At 34.8% G+C, this 27,783-nt stretch overlaps 1 protein-coding gene and 1 non-coding gene across 2 annotated transcripts; both read right to left on the reverse strand.

The window, feature by feature from the left end:
* Nucleotides 1-3,620: 3,620 nt before the first annotated feature.
* Nucleotides 3,621-27,783, reverse strand: LOC120635557. The gene is made up of 15 exons (XM_039906571.1): nucleotides 27,763-27,783; nucleotides 27,149-27,496; nucleotides 23,823-23,961; nucleotides 22,763-23,210; nucleotides 21,790-22,194; nucleotides 20,621-20,631; nucleotides 18,939-19,010; nucleotides 17,256-17,298; nucleotides 16,807-16,856; nucleotides 14,868-15,083; nucleotides 9,940-10,125; nucleotides 6,764-7,313; nucleotides 5,799-5,944; nucleotides 5,097-5,240; nucleotides 3,621-3,755 (listed from the first exon to the last, which is right to left on the reverse strand). The coding sequence occupies exons 2-15, from the start codon at nucleotides 27,281-27,283 to the stop codon at nucleotides 3,667-3,669; spliced, it is 2,634 nt and encodes an 877-aa protein (XP_039762505.1). The 5' UTR covers nucleotides 27,284-27,496; nucleotides 27,763-27,783; the 3' UTR covers nucleotides 3,621-3,666.
* Nucleotides 12,133-12,221, reverse strand: Trnay-gua. Its single transcript is given in 2 exon segments — nucleotides 12,133-12,168; nucleotides 12,185-12,221. It is a non-coding gene; the product is annotated as a tRNA-Tyr (tRNA).

The raw sequence follows: 27,783 nt of genomic DNA on the forward strand, positions 1-27,783 counted from the left end.
TGAGTAAACTAACGCGTGATGCCTGATAAAAATGTCGGCCAACATTGGCACCAATAATGGCACCAACATGTGGAGCTGGGTTAAAGGAACAAAGATAGACGGAGCAAAAGACGGACACGAAAATGTAGCTAATTATGTGCGTATACCGTTATAGAACTACTAAAGTGTCTCTGCACTGCTAGTATGGGCAGGAAACAAATATTTTGTTTTTAACATTTTTTAAATCTATGTATATAAAAGAGAAAGTTCCGTATAGGCTCCGAAACGGCTGGACCGATTTCAATGAAACTTTCAGGGAATCTCCGGATTGGCCTGGCGAGTAATCCTCTAAAGTTTGGTGACGATCGGAGCACTCCTATTTTTGAACCGTCAAACTGTCAAATACAGCTTTTGTTTACTATGATTATATTCTATTGTTGGGTGTACATGGGTGTAGATAATGATCTTCACCCGTTCGAGAAGAGAATAGAAGAGAATGAATACGGAGAGAAATAAATTATTTAATATATTATAAGACTTTAATAATTAAATTTTTTAATGATGTAAGTTTATTGTTTAAATCAAATAAATCAAAATCTAGAACGGCGCCAAAAAGATAAATTCTTTAAAAATAAACGTTTTTTTTTTTTTATAATGAGACATATAAGAAATGTATTGGATGTTTAGAAGGTAACAGTGAATACTTAAATGTATATCTTTGAATGATTGCGCGATCCCCCGTCTATCTTTTACCTTTAATATAAGATCTTTTGTTTCTAAAAGTTATGCTTACTTATATATATTAATGTTATTAATAATTAATACAATTTAAGATACAATATTATTTTGCCTGTTTGTTTTCCTTTTGACTAGTGTATAAGGAATTGAGAAATTGTTTAGTTTATTTTAGTTCTGTTTATTTTTATTATTGTGGTGCTGAAATCTGAACGCAATAGCTGACGTTAATTGAATTCAAAAAGTACAGTGAAGTTGAGATTTGTAAAACGTACTATTAACCATCGATCAATAGATATAACCTGCCAGCAAATATTTTACATTAAATCGAGCCACAAATAAATCAACGCCATCTATTAGAATACTGATGAACTAATACGGACCACGAAAATTGTATGACGTATTCTGGCTTGAGATATAGGCGGGCGCTACTCCTGCCAGGGCTGGCAGCCCATTTTCACTGCCAGCCAAGTCTGATCGAAGTCAAGGCTAATGATATAAATCTCAACTTTAGCGATTAATTTAATTAGCAAATCAAATTTAGCATCAAAAAATAAATTCAACTGGATCTAAAAATTGTAATAACAACTCTGTAGTAGAGCGATTTGATGAATTCAGCGACGTTCCGACGTAAATGATATTTTTGATTCACAACCGACCGGAAAAAAGCAAGATTTTTTGAATTGAACCACCTATTTTTAGTATCGAATCTGTGAAAACGGTCTGTTTTGTTTTCAATCCTTGTTTTATTGTAAATATTGGATTTAAGCAGTCTTTACCTTATACTGATACCCAAGGAATGCTAAGCTTATTTGTTACACAGCTTGTCAACGAAGAAATTACTAAAATGTTCACCACCTGTTTTATAGCATGCCATATTAACGCCATCTATTGTTTAAAAAAAATCAGTAACCTTATTCTAGCAGGGAATACCCGAAAGTCTATGTATTTGAGCGATAGTAGTATTATATGCAGTGTACAGGGAAATTCCCCTGATGAGGCAAATCGATACATTAAATACGCGGAAGTCCCCTGTTTGCACTATTATCAGCAGTGGGCAGCCGAAAATATGTTTTAAAAATGGGAAAAAACTTTTTTTTCTTATATTTATTTTATAAAACAATAGTTTCATTACATCCTCATAGTCAGCTTTAACAATAGTTGGTTTGCTTATTTTAAAATCTTACTTAATGACCTAACTTCACTTAGTGCAGGTTTTTTGGTATTCCTGCTCAAAAATGACACTAAACATTGCACAAAAAAAAAGTTTGTTTTATTAATATACATTTGTTTAATTTGTACAATCAAGGCAAACATGCAAACAGCAAACTAATCAGTATATTTGGTATATGTAATTATAATGCGAGGACAATATAGTAAGTATAGTGAGTAAATGTTTGTATACTCACAGAGAGTAGCGGCGCGCAAGCAAAGTCTTGCCAGATTACCGCAGGCGTCCCACGTTGCCCTGCCGAGCGTCTCTCCTTTACGTGCGTGTACTTTACTATTTTATATTCCTACACAAATAAGCTACCTCAAGTGAAGTTACGCCATTAAACTAGAAAAAGTAAAAGATTCTTTCAATTATAACACAGGTGGGAAAGAAATGGACTGTAGGCTTTGCATTCCTTATGTATTGTTAAATATGTATATTTATTGAACACGATGATCTCTGTTTGTGTGTCATTTATGTTTTAGTTTATTATCTTTGGTGCAATTTGTGGGCGATGCCATATTATAAAATAAAAATATTATTAAAAAAAAGAAACTGTAGTGTGGTTGTTTTTTTTACTTCTAACTCTGTGAGAATTTAATACCTAAATCTACTAATCTATACTTTAATAAAACCGTGGTTATGTTGCTGCGTGAAAGTAGGCCAAATGAACGCATCGATTTATCAATTTGACTACAAAAAAATAACTTGTTACCGCTATCACCACGTCATGATATCAACCCATACCGGGCACGGGTCTTCCACAATGAAAAGTGGTTAAGGCCGTAGTTCACCACGCTGGCCCAGTGTGGATTGGTGGACTCTAAACACCTCTGAGAACATTATGGAGAACTCTCAGGCATACAGGTTTCCTCACTATGATCTACTTCACCGTTGAAGCAAGCGTTATTTTAATTACTTAAAACGCACATAACTTTAAAAAAGTATGTGCTGTGATTCCAACTTGGCGCCACGAAAGTGAAGTCTAAGAAAACACGCTACTGATTTATTTTCCATTCACGCTGTATAATAATGTATGTGAACATTATTACCTGTACTCATATATTGAACATTAATAATAATAATAATAATAATAATTTATTAACCAAAATTCACAAGTAGACTTAAAACTATTATGGTGTAATCATAAATTCTTACGAATTTTACCGTACTCCACCGTGCCGTCGACAAAAGGTAACCTCTAAAGACATTAATTAACACCCACCTACTTACTACAGCAATCAAGATAATTCATATAACTAAAATTCCCTTAATATAATTAGGTAGATACATCGGAAGTTTAAAATTGGTAGTAGGTAGGTACTATAAATATATTTTAATATTAACTAACAATCTTATTTAAACCTATATCCTATAACTTTATTAGTAATGTTAACTATAACTATTTAAACTATTGCTATTTACAAAAAACCTTAAGTGGATAACAAAGCAGGTAGTTTAAAAATGCGGTAAGTTAATGCCACGAACGTCCATCGAGCAACGCAATACAGGATGTTCAGTTGTCGCATATTTTTAGGAATTAACTGTTATTGTACTTTGAAATTGTTATTTGTTGATAGTAATGTTTTAATTTAAATTTTATGTTTTTATGTGTTATGGTATCTTTGAGTGACTTAGGTAGCTGATCATAATATACATCATAATATACTACTCGCAAATAAAACTACATGGATTCAAAAATGTATTTTTGTTTTATTTTAAAAGATATTCAACATAAATCAATATTTGCAATCATCATAGTCTTCACACGGTGTTGTGGGTTTAGTTTTTTTCGGATATTTTGTCACTTTTGGTGACTTAGTGGAGCCTGAAAAAAAAAGTTTCATCGGTTTCTACGACTACCTCTGTGGCTCAGCGGTGAGCGCTGTTTTATTTAAGTTTGAGGTACCGTGTTCTATTTGCGGCTCGGGCAATTTGGGAATTAATAATATTTGAATTTTGTCTGGTCTGGTGGAAGGCTACGGCCGAAGCTAGTTACAAGGACGTGCCGCTAAGCGATTCGGCGTTGCTAGTAAGTTATTTTGATTAACGACAATAGGACAGAACTTATTTGCTGATAAATGGTATATACGTCGTTTCGAGATTAAGTGTATCGCTTTTTTTCATTGTTATAGTATTTTAAATTGTTTATTTTAACATATGTTTCATATTCAAGGAAGCCTTCGAATTTTGTTTTTTTAATAAAATTTAATAGAGAAAATCATCATTAAGATTCTCATCCTTTTGTATGAAACCTGCTTGGACACCTATTTCATAGCAGAGAGTGTTCGGGGCGTTAATCTTTCTCTGTGCCAGTGGATGGTTTGAAAAAACGATTATCAACAAAATTAACTTTTTCAACTTTTCTCCCATATAAGATGACTCTCCTTACCTCTACCCTCCATAGACTAACTTTACACCCGTAGAATGTTGCCAGATCACAAACTTTTTCCCATTTTATGGTAGATTTTTAGAAAATTAAAGGTAAAATAATTCTTAACTGCTAAATGGTATGAATTGACTAACCGCCTGTTATAGAAACACTACTAAGATAATTGGTTTTTGATGATTCAATATTAGTCGTGTACAAGGGTTTCTTTATAAATAAATATAATACGACAGTACACACATCGCCATCTAGCCCCAAAGTAAGCGTAGCTTGTCATATGGGTATTAAGATGACTGATGAATATTTTTATGAATAGGATAATATACATATAAAAACCCAGACACTGAAAAATGTTCATGTCCATCACACAAACATTTTCCAGTTCTGGGAATCGAACCCACGGCCTTCGACTTCAGAGAGCAGGGTCGCTGCCCACTGCGCCAATGGGCCGTCAAATAATTGCGTTGTAAGTTCTTAATTCTTTGCTCTTATCATATGTTATAGATTATAACTATGACCGATGGTTTAGTGGACTCTCTAAGACACGGGATTGGACAGCGCCAAGTTTATTGTGGACTTGTACTAAGCATTTTTTGGCAGCAACCTTTCGATTTTTTTTTATGTACTATTGTCAACCATTCTAAATTTCTAACCAACAGAATATGGAGTCGGTTAAACAAAACATATAATTATCTTTTAGAGTCCGCCATTACGTCCGCCATGTTGGATTGACATTTCTTCGTATAGTCTATGGCAAGGGGAAAGCTCCCATCTACTTACCACCATCTGTAGCTACAACTACGCAGGGCGGGCGGAAAATCCTCGCTTGTCGCAACAGGGTTGTGCTATTACTAAAGTCTAGGCGCCATTTGTTGAATAGTTCCCGAAGACCGTGCTTCAGACTGCCTAAGGTATGTTTTTTCTCTGAAAGGAGGCGAGGTCCATACTGTCAAATCAGTTCAGAAGAACAACAGTTACTGAATGAGTTGCTCTTAGCTAACTGATAATTGTTAAGGTTGTATCTATATGGAGTAAATCTATAATGTTGTATTCAAATCCGTTCAGAAGTTTTTGTGTGATGCGTGCACGAACAAACAGACAAAAAGATACACAGTGTATCGCACGCAATTAACAAGAATTTTAAGTATGGCAATCCCTTAGTAGACCTATATCTAGCAAAAAGCATCGGTTAAAATTATGATGATGATTCATTCTTCAGCAATTTTTCTGACAGGTGGCAGTCTTCAAAAAATTATCTAATTTGACAGCTCTAGTTGTACACTTATTAAACATTTTGTTTTTGTATCATCAAATGAAAGGTCGCAACCGCTTAGGAACTGTCAGAAAATTTCTGAATACACAAATAATCTTCTTCTTTTGCTTATTTGGCTTTTCGGTATGCCAAATCAGCACATCGTACTTCGCAAATGTGACGTGTGTTGGAAGATACACAGAGAGAAACTCGAATAATTAACCACCCACCTTTGATGATAACATTGAACAACATTTTCATAGAATTGACATCCCATCGAAAGAAACGCAAGTTCAAATTGCTAATTTGATATAGTATGGAGTAGATATCCTCTCTGCCATACGATGTTGTATTGACATTTAGAAGGGAAATAAGTCTGTAAAAAAACTACACTGTAATATAATAACATCTGTCATGTTTTATACTGGTTGGAATATTTTATTTACACAGTTTTAAGTTACTTGACTTTACACGCAAAAAACATTTTTTGTACATTGTAGGTACTACAAGTTACAACTTGTACAACAATTAGTAACAACGACTTATCTTGGACATGATTTTATGAGCTTGATCTGTGTATTTTTACCGAATCCTTCAATGTAGTATTCACTTACTTATCCATCCTTGGGATGTACGTATGGAGGGTAGAGGTAAGGAGAGTCATCTGCGTGTATGAAAAAGTGTCGTCAAAATGTATTAAATTAGGATGGCGCCACATTTGCATCAGGGTAACTCTTAAAAGAAGCGCCAAATATAAATATTGTTAGAGTAGGCTTGAAAAATAAACAAGGAAGTATGGAGATACAAGGAAGTAAGGTTATATTTACCACAATATTTTGTACAACGTAAGTTGTTGAAATTCTCAATAATTAACTACTTTAGTCGATAATGATATTAAATTTTTTAACTCGGCATACTTCAATTCATCTACGATTGCTACATTCATACCATACCCTGTGCATCCACCAGCGCCATTGTGAAGGATTTTTGAACTGTTATTTAGCGCATACACTGGACACTTTTTCAACTTTTCTCCCATATAAGATGACTCTCCTTACCTCTACCCTCCATAGATGTACGTAAAAAACTCATTATGTACTGACGACCGTAGAAATAAAATAAGAAAAATATATAAAAAAAATATTTAGCGTGTTAGTATGTAACTATCTTATTACTTTTAAAATAAAACCTTTACCTTAAAACAGTTGGGTGTTTCGAATGAAGCACCTTAGGTTCACTGATATTAAGTTTAGCGCCAGTAAGGAATGGCGTTATAATATCTTGACAATGCACCCATTCTAACTGTTTATCAAAGAATTCTGTGTTATAAAGTCTTCTATAAAATATTTCCCCAGGTTTTGTAAGAAGTTTTTTCTTAAGTATGCTGGAACGCAAATGGCTGTATGATGCGTTACCATTGCCTTTATCGCCATCTTGTGATTTGCCTTTGCCTTTATTACCGCCGATTTTAATGTCAAACTTGTCAGTTGTAAGCGCGCTTGATTTAAACTTAGCGCTCTCTTTTCTGTTAATGTATTCCAAAATGGGGGTAATTGGTAAATTTTCATTTATTTCATGTTCTAAAGCTTCTATTGAAGAGTCTTCGATGTCTAAAGGGTTTATCAAATCGGTAGCCTTGGTGTTTGAATGAATTTCATCTTGTATTTTCTGTCTCAATATTTTTATTCTTTCTTTTTGGCTTACAGTAGCCGTTCTTTCGAAACTCGTCTTGATTAAACATTGAACTATGTAAAAAAGATTACTTAGCTTGTAATAGTAAGTACAGAGTGGAGATTTTCAACTACGTTAATTTATTCGATCGCGTAAGAGTTAACATCGATTTATATGGTACAGGAAGAGCCATATAGTTAGAATACTGGCAAACAGGCTTTTCACTAGATGGCGCTTTTTCTATACCATATAAATCGTAGTTAACTTTCACGTAATCGAATAAGTAAACGTAGGTAGAAATTTCACACTTGCCTCTATACCAGCGAAGCAGTAAAAACGCAATACTTACCCAGTAAAATAAACAATACTCCTTTCATTTTGTATTCCACGAGAAATACAATTCCTTGTCTTTATTGTTTTTAGTGAACGATAATCTATGATTAAAGTTAACCGACCGTTTTTAAACTAACTAATTGTTTGTGTTATCTACGTTCTGAAATATGATAACAAAAGCTTTTCAGTTTTATGTACGTATGAGGTTTTGTGTACGAAAAATCAACGGCAAAACTAACGGTCGCCGCAAGAGTTTTTGTAGGTTATAATAAGTACTAAATTCATGTGTACGAGGTACGTAACTTTTACCTAATATCAATAGTAGGTATTCTCAGCGCACGTCGCGGACAATAGCTAGTTATTTAAATGTATTTTTATATTGTTTTAAGTCAGGTAAGGATTAAAAAAAGATCGCGGGATATCTTGAACGTTCCGGAATAAAAAGTATCCAATCCTTTAACGGGATGAAATCCTTGCCAAATAGGCATGATGACAGTAACAGAGAATCGCTAAAATATTTTATTTATCTAATTATATATTATTCATGTATTATGAAAAGCGTATATTTATTCATCAATAAACAAACCTGTAAAATCTAGCGAACCGCTGCCGCCATGACAGGTGAAGCACCGAATTTAAAACGACGACACGTCTATAAAAACATAATTTTGTACCGCATGAACTTCGATCGAATCGAAATCTCTGCGTAATATATCAAGTATTTAGTGATTCCAAACTATCAGTTGCTAAGATTTTAATACCAATATCAATATTCTTTGGAACAAGGATTTACTAATGCTTTTATTTGTGACGCCGACGTTACAAGTACGGCCATGACACGACGAGTGAAAAATGTTTGTAAAACGAATGTAAAAAATGTAAAAAACGATGTAAAAAATGTTTCCCGCCATAACATGGCGGGAAACATTTTTTAAAAATAACATTTGCAATTTATATCAACGAAATCTCTAATTTATGCAAAAATAAGACATTTTTTAAATAAAGTAGATAAGTACCTCCGATCATCATAGGGAAGTTTTCCAAACAAGCCATCATGCTATTGTATCGAAATATGACAGTTTCTTCGGCGTGAAAAGTTAACAGATAATACGAACTGAGTAGCTACCGAATTTGAATTACTTGTATGGAGTAATGACCTACATACAGCACGAATATGACGTAAATTCACGAGCAAAGCCGCGTTCTGAATAAAAAGCGATTTAAAAAGGAAGAATCATTGTATTATTGCTTTTAGTTTGGAATATTGTCTATTGCAGATTCGCAGATTTTCATGTGCACTTCTACGAATTCTGAAAACGAAAAAAAAAACAAGTAAAACCAAATTCACACGAAAGTAATTTAATTAATTTATCGCTAAATTTTTTCGTACAAAGTTTATACGGTGTCGGTTAGGTAGTTTACTTTTGGGAAAGGAAGCATGGAAAGAAAGGCACTGTCCGGTTCGTGAGCGGTCACTTTAGACCTATGTCCAGTAGTGGACGTCGATTGGTTGACATGATGATGATGTCTTTGTGGGACGTTTACCGGGTTGATTGACCGCTTTATTAGATAATAAGGACACAAGGAATAAGTGAATATAAATAACACAAAAAGTTTCCTAACATAGTTTACTAAGTAAATTGTTACAAGCAAAATTATATGGACCGTGGTCTGAAATAAATACTTACTTTATTATTATTATTAAAGAGCGGGTTAATATAGGGTTCTTCCTATGAGGGTTCGGGGGCTTATCATATTTAAATGATAAGACTCGTTAAAACCCTAAACATAGTGACAATAACACAGGCAGAGGGCTCGTGGTGTTTGGTGGGCTCCGCGCCAACACCAACTAAATTACTCTCAATGACGTCTCAGCACCGATTAGACAACCGATTTAGCATACAATTTTTTAGTTGAATTAGCACCAATTGACGGCCGACTGGCGCAGTGGGCAGCGACCCTGCTTTCTGAGTCCAAGGCCGTGGGTTCGATTCCCACAACTGGAAAATGTTTGTGTGATGAGCAATAAGTGTTTTTCAGTGTCTGGGTGTTTATATGTATTTTCTAAGTATTTATGTATAAATAATTCATTAAAATATTCATCAGTCATCTTTAGTACCCATAACACAAGCTACGCTTACTTTGGGGCTAGGTGGCGATGTGTGTATTGTCGTAGTATATTTATTATTTTAATTTATTAACCGATTTAGTACCAATCTATTAACCGTCTCAGAACCAATTTACTAACCGATTTATCACTAAGTTATATATTGTAGCTCTTGTTTGTTATACATCCTAGGAATTAGGATCGATATGAAAACCGATCTTGCAATTATTTCTTAAACTGATTTAGCATCTATGGATTACCTTCTGGATGATTCCCTTCGCAGTTCGCTCGTTCCATAGCACATTTATTCATAAACATGACGACTTGATTGTCTATGGAACTGATGCCACATATAGGGTCCAATTTGTTAGGGCAGACCGACGGACAGCCGAAACGTAAGAACATCACGTGTTTACTGCAGTACTTTGTGTCAACCACATCGTAACCTGTTAGATAGATCTTTAAAAGTATTATCGCCCGCATTACAGCGTGACCCGGAGTGTGTCCTTTTCTATCTTACGCAGGTAACGTAAAGTTTGTTTAAATTTCAGTTTTAGATAAACTTCGCTGTTATCTTTGTAAGAGAACACAGGTAAGCTCAAACAATTTCCCTTAAAGTGGCCCTAGAATTGTGCCTAAAAGCGGGCGTCGGCTTACGGCCACCTCAAGTTCAAAGGAATACGGAATTTACTGTGGGGTCGACGACATGAGTCGTCACGATTCGGAGGACTGTAATTTCCCTACTAATTATAATTAACAATATATATATAAAAACTACTAAACCGATCATCACGACACGTACACATATTCCTGAAGGTATAAGAAGTAATATAGGATGTTTTTTATCCCGAAGTTAAGCTCAGTTCTTTTGGGAGAGGGGACGAAAGTGTTACACGATTTAACACCAGGCTTAGCTATCCTAAATACATAAAGTGCCGCCCCGTTTATGAGGCACATGTCTTTCGAAAAACAAAAACAAAAGCGGACGAAGTCGCGGGCAACAGCTAGTATGTAAATAAAAGGAGAAAGTAAGTCCTAGCTGCTAGACGAAATAATAATGTATACAAACAAATAAATACAACGTGTTAATGAAAACCGAAACATTAGTTCAAAGGTTTTAGAGGTACATTATTTACTTTCCCTGTTATTTGTGAAACCGAAACGCTAATAGTTTTTGAGTAAACAACTGCCATAGTTTTACTGAAACAAGCAAAATTAAAATCAAGTAACTCCTGTCACTTTATTAAGTACGTGGTTTGAACCTATAGCTTAGAGCTAGAAGGTGTTATGGGTATAGAAATGCAAAAAGCAAGAAAAATGCCGCGCGCCGCCCGGCCGCGTATAATATAGTTTGGAAATAAAACTGGACCTGATGGCGCTGCAATTAGTTTCTAGGTTTTTTTAAGACACTAAAACCTGTAATAACCGATTTATGAAGGGTCAGCTTGTCTTCAATTAAGTTGTAATAAGTAAACACTTGAACAACGAATGTTTTGAATTAGGAATTCCTTAGGAAATATACCTATGCATCCAACAGTATTTCGAAATTCTTATAACACGTTGTATATTTTTATTCCGCGACAATTTAGACCTTGATCTTAACTTATGGCGAGTGATGATGCAGTCTAAGATGGTAACGGGCTAACCTGTTAGGGGATATGGCAGTAAAGCCGTTCCTCTAATCGGTTTATACGCGACATCGTACCGGAACGATTAATCGGTTAGCGTCTTTGTCATTACGATGGTAACTAGCGACGGCCAAAGCCACAAAAGACTAGAGAAAATTCATAAATAATAAATTGCTAAACTGCCTCTGCTGGGGATCGAACCTGGAATCTCCCATTTAAAACCACAGCACCCACCGCTGCGCTAGACAGATCGTCAATTTTATTTTTTTATTGACGACCTCCCTGGCGCAATCGTGAGCACTGTGAATTTAAACAGGGTTCGATTCTCGGCAGGGGCTTTGGGAATTTATAATTTCTGAATTTTGTCTGGTCTGGTGGGACGCTTCGGCCGTGGCTAGTTAGCAACCTACCGACAAAGACGTGCCGCTAAGCGGTTTAGGGTTCCGGTGCGATGTCGCGTAGAAACCAATTAGGGGTATGACTACCATACTCTCTCACAGGTTAGCCGGCTACGATCTAAGACTGCATCATCACTTACCACCAGCTGAGTTAGCAGTCAAGGACTAACTTGTAGTACAATAAAAATAAAAACTTGGCATTTTTTAGTAAATTACACCAATAAACACTAATTAAAACAGAAAAATAGTTGGTTAAAAACTTGTAAGGCAAACAGTGATAATACAAACATTACGTTCAAGTGTATATGGTTTGTTTGTAGTGTCATTATGGATAAGAATTAAGAAATATTATTTTTAAAGGATATTAATATTATTAATGAAATAAAAAAAAATCAAAATAAGGAACACTGCTAAAAAATTTATTCACTCCTTCGAGCCGGATTTGAACCAGCGACCTATGGATATCAGTTACTATTCCTCTACAGTCCACCGCTCTACCAACTGAGCTATCGAAGGTTAGTAAGTGATGTCGAAATTAAACACCAGATAACCTGACGAAAGCTTTAGTTCGTACGCTAAAAGATAAATAGAAAGTTCTGACAGGTCTTTAGTGTACGTTGTATCTTGTTAGTGCGGGGGCGTTAACTTACGATAAAAGTGTTTCGTTTTTTATTTATCCTATTATATACACGGTTAAAAAAATATCAGAAATATCTTGGCCTTGTAGCTCCTATCATTAAAACTATTTTATTTAATTCTAAATTCAGTACTTATTTATTTCATACAAAAAAAACCATGTTTTTTTGTTATGACCGCTGCAAGCATGCACTCGTGGTTAGTGCGATCTATCGATGTTACATTACAGAGTAGTTGTAACACTACTTGTACTATCTTTAAAATTTTAATTTTCAAAATTACGAAAATTTTACCTGGAAGGAGTTCTAAGTAAACACATACAATTAATAGTTTACTATGGATTAGCGGATGCAGTGATCAACAAGGGACTTTGGATTTAACGGCAGAACGTTTAATCTTATATCATTAAACGAGCAATTCTTTATATAAATATATTCTAATTATATCATTGGAATCTCGGAATTGGCTCCAACGATTTTCATGAAATTTAGTATACAGGGGGTTTCGGGGGCTATAAATCGATCTAGCTAGGATTCATTTTTAGAAAATGTCATTTTATTCGTGTTTTCCGGTAACAACCGATTAGGTGCAGACGAAGTTGCACGGGTCAGCTAGTACTTATTTAAACAAAATAACAAAAATACAAATAAGAATTTTAAAGAGAATGATGTGATTAAAGGCAAAGAAAAAGTATAGCGGGGAATTTGAAAGTGGTTTTAGAGATTTAAAAATATTTTCAGTTCATAAAAAAGTAGATTACCTATTAGCAAAGGAACACTTTTTTTAATCCGATAAAATTAAGGGTTCTTGTCTTTCTATTTATTACCTCTGACGCTATGTCAACTACTGTTTTAATTTCTCCACTTTTTAAAAGCCTTGAGTAGTAATTTCCTTTCGTTTGTACACTTCATGTATCTTATGTTCAGAATCACAATTTATGGTACATAAATAATAAATAAATAAATAAATAATTTGCTTTAGCCTATTTATATGATTACTTTGAAATCTTTGTCTTCGATAAAATATTATTAATTTGGAATGAGATATACAAGATATATTAGGTTGGAGAAAAAGTTTGCATTTTTTTAAGAAAATTCAAAACTTTTTTTTTTCGACGGCCGATTGACGCAGTGTGCGGTTACACTGCTTTCTGAGTCAAGGCTGTGGGTTCGATTCCCACAACTGGAGAATGTTTGTGTGATTGTTTGTGTGTACGAGTATTTTCTAATTATTTATGTATATTATATCCACAAAAAAATATTAATCAGCTATCTTAGTAACCATAACACAAGCTACCCTTACTTTGGGGCTAGATGGCGATGTGTGTATTGTCGTAGTATATTTATTTATTGTTTATTTTATTTATTATACATTTAACTAGAGTATGTAGGTACCATTTTGTTCCAAAACTTTTTGCCATCTCGTAGGTAGGGTCATAATCCCATTGCTATAGAAATATTGGGGTTTTCGATCAAAAAACCGCGACTAGTAGTTTTGGCAGTCCTCTCGCGATGTTAACCTGACACTGCCTAAACCAGCCAGACACAAATAGTATAGCCAAAGAGATTTTATTACAAGTGCATACATACTATGATAGCTTTAGATGCATGCAGTGGCATGCAAAGTGTATGCAGATGATAGAAAATTGAGAGAATCTCCAGTACGAGCTATAAAAAACTAAAGGATGGGCGTCGTAAGAGTTATAAAAAGCCTACCCTTTAGTATTTATAACTTTTACTCGAGATTATCTTCATTTTATATCATCTGCATACCGTCTATGTACGCCACTGGGTGAATGAATGAATGAATGAATACACTTTTATTGTACACCACAGAGAAAATTTACCGAGATACAAATACAACAGCACAATAAGGTAGAACGTACAATTTTGCGGCCTTATCGCTAAATAGCGATCTCTTAAAGGCAACCAAAGGCATACAAGAAAATGCTATACGAAATTAGTAGGTGGTACAACTAACATTAGTGATATACTAGGATTTTAAACTAAAATGCATGTTGCATTTTACGATGCTTGATAGTATTGCCCCAACTGAAACTTACCTCAATTGTGAACAAGATTGAACAAACTCTTGGGATATAAGCGTTTTAATACCGACAAAATAAAAATTCATTTATTTCAAGTAGGCCTAATATAAGCACTTTTGAAACGTCAAGTCTGTCTGTTTGTAGTGAATTCAAATTCAAATTCAAATTCATTTATTTCAAGTAGGCCTACTTTATAAGCACCTTTGAAACGTCAAGTATGTATGTTTGTGTGACTCCACCACCGGTTCGGAAAGCAGATTCTACCGAGAAGAGCCGGCAAGTAACTCAGTAGTTGCTCTTTTCCAACATCAACATTTACAATCGTTTTGCTATCTTGCGGGAGATGAGAGCGAGGCTGGCTGCTTCCATTCTACCTTGTCATTGAGGACATGAGTGACTCCACCACTATTTGTTCTACCGAGAAGAAGCCGGCAAGAGACTCAGCATTTGCTCTTTTCTAACACCAAAAGTTTACTTACGGAGAGCTCCCCGATAATTGGCGCACATGTTGTTCAGTATGACATGGCACGCGCTTTGAAACCACTTGAACCTCATGGTACGTCGGTTCAGTCCGCACGCGAGCTTGTGGTAGTCGTTACAGTGGTAGGGATCACAGTAGTCCATCCATGCGGGGTTGAACGGCTTGTTGTACCGGTTCACCCAGGCTTCGGGCATCATCGGCTTCCATATTTCATCTATTTCAAGGTTAAAGGAAGTTTTATTAGAGAGCTTATGAATTCATATTTGCCAGATATTTACGTTCATGAAATTGAGTTGGTGGGTATTTTTGATATAAATACTTATTATACATATTATCTTGTATATGTATATATGTATATCGATGCACCGCAGTCTCCTTTTTTACCCCCGTCCCCGACGTCGAGCCAAAGCGGCAACGTCCGAAGCATGTCCTTGACGACCCTGACGATAAAATAACTACAGACAACGTGTCCCAACAACACACACACACGCAACAAATACAGAGTCTTCGCCGGCGAAGACGAGGTCCCCGATTTCTGACGTCATCCGTACGTGGACTCTTAACACGGTCACGGGGGCGTTCGGACTAAACAATGATTAGTCCAACAGTCAGATTAACGTCGAACGGAGCCGAGGTCCGAGTCCTCGCAGGAGGCACCCTACGTCTACGTCTTTAGTCTGTATAGTGTAATTTATAATTTCTTCAATCCTTATACTCCACACAAAACAGATCTTCGGCAATGTACCATCTACGCACGTTTCGCTCCGAAACCGGAGCATCCTCAGGAGATGCTGACTTTACAATGAATAATTAATAACACTTGAAAGTCTTAACAATTATTCTGCTTAACAAATATTTCGGCAAGAGGTAAAAATTAAATTTGGAAAATTCAAAAGTGCACGCCTCATAATCACATTTTTCACAAAAAAAAAAAAACCTTAAACTTTTCACCGCTTGCGGGCGTAGTAATTTTTTTTTTTACAAAGTCAATGACGTAAATGGAATTTAAAAAAAATACTTTCAACATTTCTCGCCATTCTCGACGTAAAGCAACACAATAGCTCGCAAGCATTGTGAACGAACCCAATTTTCATAAGAGACACACTAAAGACTACGTATTTTCCAGAGATTTTCAATAGCAAACAGCGCGCTGCGTTTATGAAGCTTTTAAAAAAAGAAGTTCTTCGAAACGTTATTTTTTACGGTCGTGAGAGTGCCAGATCCATGCGGGCAGACATCCGGAGGTCCTCGAATATTTTTGAAATTTATTTATTTTTTTACTCTAAACAATATCAAAATATCAAATACGCTTAAACGAATGTTTTTCTTGATATATATATATATATATATATATATACATATATGATACTATTATATAGAAAAATACAGTGTTAACTTAGCGGTTTCCCAGCTGGCTGATACATACGCTACGCCATAAACATGTTGTGACGTCACTACAAGATTCATTAATACAGAATTGCTTTAATAGTACTATTTTGCTTTATATAATTCGTAATAATACTTATTTAAATATTTAATGTTTTCCAAACAGAAAAATATCAATATATTTTGTTTAATAACTTACCGGAAACTAGTATCGTAAAATATTATTATTGGTTCGTTTTGTTGTAAACATTGTAAACTGTACCTGAGCCGTATAAAAGTAGAAGCATTACCTTCTCAAGCATTCATTCTATATCAAGTAATTGTAGCCGCTTCCGCTCGATTATATGTCAAATGTAATAAGTGAAAACTAGTATTATTCCAAGAACTATCCCCACGTTCTCCAACAATAGTCATTTTAGGTTTCGAAAACTCTTTGACTTTCATATATCCGGAGTGGAGGCGTGCAAAATGTGAACGGACTGTAGTGTTCTTAACGGACACATCATATTATCTTGTAAGTTTATTAATAAAATCAGGTGAAAAGCCGTTACCATGATATCTGTCTCGGATGAAATTCGGATTGTCGTATTTTGAATTGGGCCTGAAACAAAACGAAAGCTTTAGAGACATTCTTGTACTACCGCAATGATTATTTCTGCCGCCAAGTTCCGTTCCGGTCTCAAAGGTGTGGTAGCCAGTGTGATTACAGACACAAGACACTTACGCCTCATGGTGACTTTTTTTTTTTTCATTTGATCATTAAACGGGTAACAATCAATGACGTTATCATGAGAATAGTATAAATAAAAGAGAAAGACAGGAAATTGAAACCTTCTAGAAATTAACACAGCGTGCTTAATTAAAATAATCTAAAAGCTAATAAAATAACAAAGCAAAATTTAAAACTGAATACCTGCAATACTAGACAAGTTTTTTTTTTTAGCTAGGCTGTTAAAAAAGCTGACAGAAACTACTAAAATGAAACTGATTTTTTTCTTACTTGGTGTGGTTATATAATTTCTCAGTTCTTTTCTGTCTTGCACCTGAAATATATAATAATGGAGAACTCTCAGGCATTCAGGTTTCCTTACGATGTTTTCTTTCACCGTTGAAGCAATTGAAATTTTAATTGCTTCAAACGAACATAACTTAGAAATGTTAGAGCTAGAGAGATTCGAAATCGGCGACCAAATTCAAATTCAAATTAAAAATTTCTTTATTCATGTAGGCCTATCACAGGCACTTATGAAGCGTTCATAAATATATGTTTACATAATTGTAAGAGGATGGTGATAACTTCGTACACCAACTTAAACCTATCGAGGGTTCCAAACGCGCCCTGGTCTAAGAGCCCACGACAAACTTAGCCGGGTAATTTTTTTTTCGTTATCACCATCTCTCGTTTATTTATTATTTTACTTTTTTATCGTTCCAGTAATCCTTAATATTATAATAGGACTTTTCTGTAAGCTTACGTTTTATATAAACTTTGAACTTATTGAGAGACGTCTCAAAGATTTCATTTGGTAATTTGTTATAAAATAATATACAATTGCCTTTGAAGCTACGTCAATGGGTGTCTATAGAGGTAGAGACAACTCTGACGATGTAAGCCGTGCTATGTCGCATGTGTCGCACTGGTTTACTGTCAATAATTTACTTTTAAATGCAAAAAAAACTAAGTGTGTGGAATTTATTTTACCAAATGTAAAGAAAGTTAATAAAAATATAATAATAAATGGAGAATCACTAAAAATGGAAGATTCCACAGTTTTTCTGGGCATGACCTTGGATTGTAAGCTTCAGTGGGGTACCCATATAGATACACTAGCAGGTAAACTAAGCTCGGCTGCCTACGCCGTCAGGAAAATTAGACAGATTACTGACGTAGAAACAGCAAGACTTGTTTACTTCGCGTACTTTCATAGTGTGATGTCTTACGGGATCTTATTATGGGGCAAAGCTGCTGATATTGAAACTATATTCATATTGCAGAAAAGAGCTGTACGGTCAATATATAAACTTAAATCACGTGAATCCCTCCGTGAAAAATTTAAAGAAATTGGTATACTTACGGTAGCCTCACAATACATTTATAACAATATAGTATTTGTAAGACAACATATTAGTCTTTATAAACAAAAAGTGGATATAAACAGTCGACTTACAAGAAATGGTCATAAATTAGTGACATGTGCATATCGTCTGCGAAAGGTGCAGAAGTCATTTGTGGGATTGAGTATACGCTTTTATAATATGATTCCTAAGGTAATTTTGGACCTACCAATGCATAAGTTTAAAGAATGTGTTAAAACACATTTATTACAGCGAGGTTATTATACAATTGATGAGTTTCTTAATGACAAGGTTGCTTGGAAGCATCCGGCTCCGCTTTCATCTCTCACAAGATAGAAAAATGAATGTTAAAATATAAAATGTAAATTTTTGATGTTGGAAAAGAGAAACTGCTGAGTTTCTTGCCGGCTTCTTCTCGGTAGAATCTGCCTTCCGAACCGGTGGTAGAGTCACTACACACGGACAGACTTGACGTTTCAAAAGTGCTTGTATTAGGCCTACTTGAAATAAATGAATTTTGAATTTTGAATTTTTGGAATTTTGAATGAATTAGCAACCGGAAGTGAAGTCTAACTCCTACCTACTGGGCTCTGACCGCTGTACTTACTTGCAAAAATAATGTACAACGATAATATGTAACACAGAAAATGCGTTTCACTTGACATATTAACTTTCCCAACTGAATATTGGCATCAAACTCATTTACCCAATTACTATTAAGATTCTAATCTGCGTTAAAATTAATGTTTTTTTTTTAATTACTTTTGTAGTTTATTAAGTAACTACCTTTTGCCCGCGAGTTAGTCAAAATTCAAATTTCATTTATTTCAAGTAGGCCTAATATAAGCACTTTTGAAACGTCAAGTCTGTCTGTTTGTAGTGACTCTACCACCGGTTCGGAAGGCAGATTCTACCGAGAAGAAGCCGGCAAGAAACTCAGCAGTTGCTCTTTTCCAACATCAAAAATTTATATTTTACATTTTAACATTCATTTTTCTATCTTGTGAAAGATGAAAGCGAAGCCGGATGATTCCAAGCAACCTTGTCGTTAAGAAATTCATCAATTGTATAGTAACCTCGCTGTATTAAATGTGTTTTAACATATTCTTTAAATTTATGCATTGGTAGGTCCAAAATTACCTTAGGAATCATATTATAAAAGCTTATACTCAATCCCACAAATGATTTCTGTACCTTTCGCAGACGATATGCAGATGTCACTAATTTATGACCATTTCTTGTAAGTCCGAGCTAGTAGCGGTTCTTTCCAAATATCACGGGCACCGTCACTTTTCCGGGAATTTTATCTATTTAATAATAAGTAGATACCTACCTATTAGTTTAGTACTTCGATACCGAAAGTCGTGTGGCTAAGCGATTTAGTGTTCCGGTGCGATGTCGCGTAGAAACCGATTAGGGGTATGACTTACTCCCTAACAGGTTAGCCCGCTTCCATATTAGTATATAGCTTACATATACAAGGTAATCGGTAATAATAAAATACCTACATATCTAATAAGTCGACTTACAAGAAATGGTCATAAATTAGTGACATCTGCATATCGTCTGCGAAAGGTGCAGAAGTCATTTGTGGGATTGAGTATACGCTTTTATAATATGATTCCTAAGGTAATTTTGGACCTACCAATGCATAAGTTTAAAGAATGTGTTAAAACACATTTATTACAGCGAGGTTATTATACAATTGATGAGTTTCTTAATGACAAGGTTGCTTGGAAGCATCCGGCTCCGCTTTCATCTCTCACAAGATAGAAAAATGAATGTTAAAATATAAAATGTAAATTTTTGATGTTGGAAAAGAGAAACTGCTGAGTTTCTTGCCGGCTTCTTCTCGGTAGAATCTGCCTTCCGAACCGGTGGTAGAGTCACTACACACGGACAGACTTGACGTTTCAAAAGTGCTTGTATTAGGCCTACTTGAAATAAATGAATTTTGAATTTTGAATTTTGAATTTTGAATATTTTGGATCAAAATAAAACAGAGTATCGAAGAAAATAGAATTTAATATTTTCACAATTTATAATTTTATTTACCGCATTTGAATTATATCAGCGTTATATATATTCATTTAAAATCAAATTAACATATTCTTCTACATATATATATCACAATAAAATACGTTTAGTTTTTATATATCACATTTATGACTTGCGTCGTTTATTGACTACAAAAATGCATTCAGTCAATACAAAAAAATCCTTAAAAAAATAATATAAATTTCTAGTTAAAACTTCAATATTTTTACAGATAAAACAACGAGAACAAACTTTGGCACAGACTAGTAAAAAAAATTGTGCATTTGTAGGACTTAAAAAAATGAAACTTGAAAATGCTATAACTGTCATCCAGTCCTATTCCATATATTACATATTTCATTGTCCCAATTTTAAACAACAATTTATCCGTAGTTTCGTAACTTTTTTCGATGTTATGCTGCTGTGGATTAAAGTTGCAATCAAAAAAAAAAAAAAAAGAAAAGAAGTAGCAATTCAATCTCACAATTCACACATAAGAACAATCTCTTACTTCATAGCTCAACATTAACTAGACTGTGAGATGGTGATAACAAAAAAAAATAATTAACCTGGCCAAGTTTGTTGTAGGCTCTTCCTAGACCAGGGCGCGTTTGGAACCCTCCTAGCTTTAGTTTTAAGTCAACGAATGCAGTTATCACCATCACTAACATAAGTGTAACATGTTCAATGTATGAACGCTTCATAAGTGCCTGTGATAAGGTCTAGATGAATAAAACATTTTAGAAACATTTTTGAATAAGTGTTTTTATTTTGATAAATTTTTATTTTTCTACGGCCACGGATTCAAGGCTTTCAAGGCCTTTCTAAGCATATTACAATGTAGTTTAAATTTTGATACATACTAAGAGATAGCCACAGAGCCATAACCACAAACTGGTGATAACACCGAGTTTCTATATTCTCCATTCAATTTTTAACCCCAGACACAAGGCGACGGGTGTTATAAGTTTGGCTTGTCTGTGTTGTCTGTGGCGTCGCATTTCCCGAACGGATGAACCGATTTTGATTTGGTTATTTTTTATTAGAAAAGTGAAATAGTCGAGTGTTCTTAGCTATGCTTAATGAAAATAGATCCAAGATGGCCGCCACCACAAAATGGCGGATCACATTTTGTTTCAATCCACAATGTGGGTACAAAATATAAGGGCTTGACTAGTATAATACACTACACTACGACAATTTTTTTTTCCAAGATGGCCACTACCACAAAATCGCGGATTGCGTTTTTTTTTCCCAACTCCCTCAATATCGTTATCCAATGAAAGGTCTTGACTAGTAGCATTATGAACACTATATCGAAAGTGGCGGGTTTTTTTTTTTACGGCATAAAATAGAAAGCCATAACTAGGTTGTTTTGGCTTTGCATAAAACTCACCCTGGAACGATTTAATCATTCAAACATTAACCTCAAGAGGTCTTCATCAACTTTTTTGTCTACCCTCCCCTTCTTAATTTCCCTGTCAAACTTCAGTTCACTCCCCCTCTTGTTACACATTTCCACAAACTTATTAGGAAATCCGACAACTCTGTCGGGTGATAAATAATTAACAAAATAATATATTTCCTTCCTACTGCAGTGCGTAGCGAAGCAGACGTCCAGCCGCGTCGGCGTCACAAACTCGACTGAAGAAAAGTCCTCCGTAATACGTTGCCATTTCATAGCTGATAGGTAGACATATAAAAAGTTCTTATTATTGTACCCTATACACTCTTCGTGGGGAGCTTTTTCGTTTCTATTTCTACACAAGTGTATTTTCGTTTCATTTTTATTATTTGTCACGCCTGGTACCAAATTTGGTATGGTGCTGAAAATAAATTAGTATATGAGCGCGTTAAGACATAAAAAAACAAACACATAAGTTTTAATTTGCGACACACACACACACACATAAACGACATACAGAAACCGTGTACACGATTAATATTAAAGCATCAAAACCACTCCACTTTAGTAGTGTTTTTCGAACAGGAGGTTACATATTTAGCAGTTGACAGTAATTATTTTACCTCAAATGTTCTAAACGTTTACCTTCAAATGGTAAAAATGCGAAAAGTTTGTGAGCTAGAAACATTACGCGGGTGTGAAGTGTGACGTGTGCGGAATGTTTTTACTGTTTGTGCACTACATTCAATAATGAGGGTTCTGTTCTGTAATTCTGTGGTCACACGTGTGATTTTTCACACAAAAAAAATTGTAAAACTTTCAATGTATTAAATACCTTTTTTCTATTGTTAGTGTCGTTCTTTCTACAAACGTAGAATAAGGCGAAAGATCTTGATACGCCAAACTTCTAACGTGTGTACACACATAAATACACACACGTTTATTTTTTATAGTTACCGAATGAAAACTGTAAAAAAAAAATAACTCACCTATACAACGCCCATCTGTCTGTGCTGACATATACTTTCATACCCAATTGCTCATATATTGCATTGAAAACAAATTCATAACCGTACTTGGCTGGAGTATAAATCGCTAAACAATTTTTACTATTAAAATTTAACCATTTCTTTACATGGTATATTAATTTATCGACACTGTCATTGCGCTTCGGAAAGAAATCGTATTCCAAATTAATAAATGTTGTATCTATGTATACAGTATTCAATTTTATTGGTGCTCCGTTATCATGCAATGCAGTGTATTTGGTTAAATCGTTGCAGTTGATTCTAAAATCACCGGTGAATAGTATTTTTTTTGATTCATATGTGAAAAGGAACATGGTTGAACCGACGCAGTGAGCAGCTGGTATCAGAGTTACTGTCATTGAAGTTTCTGGCATGTTCTGTGTTCCTGGTAAGGTGATTAGAGTAGAACCTGTAATACACAGAAATATTGTAATTTTTTTTTTTTATTATACAGTGTGTAAATGAAAACCGAAATAACGAACTTCACACGAGGTACATTATGTACTGTCTCTGAGATTTATCTGTGAAACCGAAAATTTTGCTTCATAGCTCCGTTAAATTTGTACCGTATTTAATAATATTTTTTTTATTTAAAAGTGTATATATAATATTGTCGGAGATAAAGGACATAACTCTTAACAAATAACAGCAAGTCTCAAGGCACAACGATCAAATGCATGCGTACCATCCTACTAATATTATAAATGCGAAAGTTTGTGAGGATGGATGTATAGATGTATCAACAAAAATAATGACAATTTACTAACTCAGTATACCACGTAAAATAATAGTAGCTTTATTTTTTTTATTATGTTAGCATCACATCTATTCTTCTATTCATAGACGAAGTCGCGAGGGTCCGCTAGTATATAATATATTCATCATCATATCAACGCATTCCCCCCCCCCCCCCCCCCTTGAGGTGCGTGCCAGGTCTCAAACTCAGCCCCCCGAAGTTCTAACCACTGGGCTATCACAGTTTAGATGAATTTATATTTTAAGCATCTCTTGATGTAATCACCTGTTTTGAGACCCTTGACGTAGTTCATCAGTTTTGAATCGCACTTTTCAAAATTGACGATTGTAGCAGTCAGTTTACTAGTGTAAATAAATGCCTTTGTCTTTTCCAATGTCGCCAATAAGGCAGCTGAATGTATTCCCTGGAATTGATAAAAAGAAAATTGAATTGATTATTAAATACGCATAATTGCACAGTTTAAGCAAACCGGACACTGCCGCTTTCCGTGGCAGTTTGAGGCTTGCTTCTTCCAAGATATGGAACATATTTAATAAATTAAAAAAAAATTTAAAATGCATATATAAACGGTACGAGACGGTAGGAAAGCCGTAGCTTAATTGTTGAAAGCGCTCAGGCCGCGATTGCCAGAGAGTCGCAGGTTCAAACCCTGTCGGTTCCAAAAATTTTTTATATGCATTTTAAATTTATAAAATTTAAAAATTCCTCCAAGTGTAGGTTTACCTACTACCTACTTAAAACACTAATAAATATTATAATAAAAAAAAATATATATATATGGAACATAATCCCCCTACTGATACAAGATCTGACTTTCCTTCAAGTCCAAACTTAAAAATTTATTGCTGTAATTGGGAAGTCTGGATATCTTGGAGCAAGCCTTAGTAACGCTTTGCATACTGGCAGAGATGTTAACTACATTATTTAGTAGACACAGATTGCATACACTTGCCACCAAAATAGCAGTTCTTGGCAGGTTCGGGATGTCGAGAGAGGTCACCTGAAAAGCAGCACTGAAGCAATGATCACTAAACAGCTGCTACAGCATAACGCTGAGGCAATTCTCTTGTTTGGGAGACACAACACCAAAGATATGTCACTGCCAACACAGAATAATATTTGATTGTTTTTAGCTTATTTAATTTTTATTTAGTTACCTAATTTTAAGATCCTTAATTTATTTTTTTTGGTAATTTTTTTTTAGTTTAAGTCCACATTAATATGTTTTTGTGTAGCGTGTACTCTATATGTTAATTCCGGTGTATTGTTTTTTTTTCCAAATAAAAATATTTATTATTATTTTACATAAACCTTAATGCTACTTTTGCTGCGAAGAGCGGGAAAATCTGTGCAGTGCATTTTAAAAATTCTTCAATTTTCATCATCCACACCAAACAGATCCTTCTAAATGTAATCTTGGACAGAACTGCTTCTATAGTTATTGCGGAATTCCGGAATTCCATAATATATTATGAAAATTAAGCTTATTTTGCTCTGCAAAAATCAGCAGAATCTGTTCAGTCAGCAATTATTCATTGTATTGTCAACATCTCCTGAGGATGCTTCGGTTTTAGAGAGAAAAGTGCGTCGAGGGTACATTGCAGGAGATCTGTTTGGTGTGGAGTATAAGGATTGAAGAAATTATAAATTACACCATATCATGGTATACCAGCATATCGTCTTAGGAAAGTACAGAAAACCTTTGTGGGGCTAAGTATATGCTTTTAAAGAATGTATAAAAACACATTTAATACAGCAAGGTTACTATACTATTGCTGAATTTCTTAATGACAAGGTTGCCTGGAAACAAGCCGCTACGCTTTCATATCACACAAGATAGAACAAAGATTGTTAAATTGTAAAACAATGTTGGAAAAGAGCAACTGCTGAGTTTCTTGCAGGCTTCTTCTCGTTAGAATCTGCCTTCCAAACCGGTGGTAGAGTCACTACACACAGACATACTTGACGTTACAAAGTTGCTTATATTAGGCCTACTTACTACCTAATAAATGAATTTTGAATTTTTTACAGAATCTTCTATTTTTGTGACACAGAGCATCATCAGATGTAGGCCTTACAATGATTCTAACTAATATTGTAAATGCAAAAGTGTCTGTTTGTCCTTTCTTTACACCAGAACTTTCTAATTAAGTAATCAATTTACTTTATATTTGGCATAGAGTTAGTTGAAAGGACCAATAGTAAATAGCTTTTTATCCCAGTTGAACATACGTCTGTCACTGGATTAGCAATAAAACATCCTAAATGCAGACAAAGAATGCAGGCTAAGGTAGTCCTACTATCCTACTAATATTATAAATGTAAAAATTTGGATGTTTGTTACTCAATCACGCAAAAACAGCTGAACCGATTTGGATGAAATTTGGCATGCATGTAGCCTTTGACATGGAAAAGAACATAGGCTACCTTTTCACTCGGCAACCGGTGCGGCCTGCTAAGCTTCTGGAGTGAGCTCGGCTGGCTGGAGTGATCCAGCGGGAAGCCGCATCAGTGGACATACGTACAATGGAAAGTGAAAAAACCAAGTGCGGAAATGGTCCAGGAACGGAAGAAGAAGAATATATATACCAGACAGACAGATACATATTATCCCATGTAGTTCCCAAGGAAAAATTAAAATTGTTTACGAGCTAAGCCGCTGGCAGCCATCTTTGAAATTTGGCATGCATGTCACCTATGCTATGGAAAAGGACACGTACTTTCTATACTGGTCTCTCAAATAGTTCCGGTGGTAGATTTAAGAATTGTTAACAAGCAAAGCTTTAGACCCAATTCTGAAGTCCACACAGACAAAGTCTCAGGCAGAAGCTGATTCATACAGAAGATCTGCTTAGAGTATGTAATTGAAGGAATTGTAAATTGCAATTTTATTGCATTCAAATCTCTTAAGGTTCTTAATTAGGATGAAAGTTTGTGTCGCTATTGTTTTTTTTTTTTATTTATTGTAGGTTCAGCTTCTGTAAGCACACTTTCATAAAGATGAATTATTAAAAAAGCCAATGTAGTTTACTGAATCATGACGGGTGATCTGGATTTTTTTACAACGCATTTCACTTAAAAGTGACTTGATTGTAAAAAAATAACTTTCATAAAAAAAATTATAAATAATGGGTTGAATAAATTTATCATTATCAACCCTTTACTGGGTAAGGGTCTCCTTTCAGAATAAGAAGGAGTTTGAGCTGTGTCACCACAAGGTGCGGTTTGGTATACTTTGCACGCGTGCGCGTTTGGAATCCTCGTAGCTTTAGTTGTAAGTTGACGAATTTAGTTATCGCAATCAACTCACTTCTATGTCCTATTTTACATATACGCATCGAAAGTGCCATCTATGTGCCTATTTGAATAAAGAAGTATTTGACTTTACTTGACACGCTTTCAGAATATTACGGAGGACTTTAAGCCATGCAAGTTTCCTGACAATATCTTCTATTAGCAAGTGATGTTTTATAATTATTTTTTTAAATGGCACTTTCGCAATGCAAAGATAATAAATTTACGTAGTTTCCGTGTGATTGGCTTGGCTACTTTTAGCTTATAACGTTAGTAGTGATAAAGTAGATAACTACCTGTACATGATCCGAGTGGTAATGACTGAGGAAGTAAGCTCTGGCCATTCTTTTCTCGGCATTTTCAAAATTGTCAATGTAAATCTCAGGTATTTCGTCGATTTCACCATGAAAAGAACTTCGAATGTGGCACATTCTTGTGTTCTAATAATTTTTAATTCATTGTCTAATAAAATCCACTTTTTAGTTATTATTTACAAACAACTTTTATTGCTATCAGCACCGTGATTCCAGTATAAACCTTGTCTGTGGTACCGATTCAATATTTTTTAATAACCTCTAACCTTGGCTTTAAGTTCTAAGTCTAGCCAACCCATATACGATACACTGTAGTCTTGCTGCTCTAACCTACGTAAAGTCAAAAGAATTTTAGAATTACTTTCAACATATGGAGGGTAGAGGTAAGGAGAGTCATCTTATATGGGAGAAAAGTTGAAAAAGTGTCCAGTTGTTGCGCTAAATAACAGTTCAAAAATCCTCCACAATGGCGCTGGTGGATGCACAGGGTATGGTATGATTGTAGCAATCGTAGATGAATTGAAGTATGCCGAGTTAAAAAAATTAATGTCATTATCGACTAAAGTAGTTAATTATTGAGAATTTCAACAACTCACGTTGTACAAAATATTGTGGTA

Source organism: Pararge aegeria, chromosome 27, assembly GCF_905163445.1.
Source record: "Pararge aegeria chromosome 27, ilParAegt1.1, whole genome shotgun sequence".
In the NCBI taxonomy this organism is placed as follows: Eukaryota; Metazoa; Arthropoda; class Insecta; order Lepidoptera; family Nymphalidae; genus Pararge; species Pararge aegeria.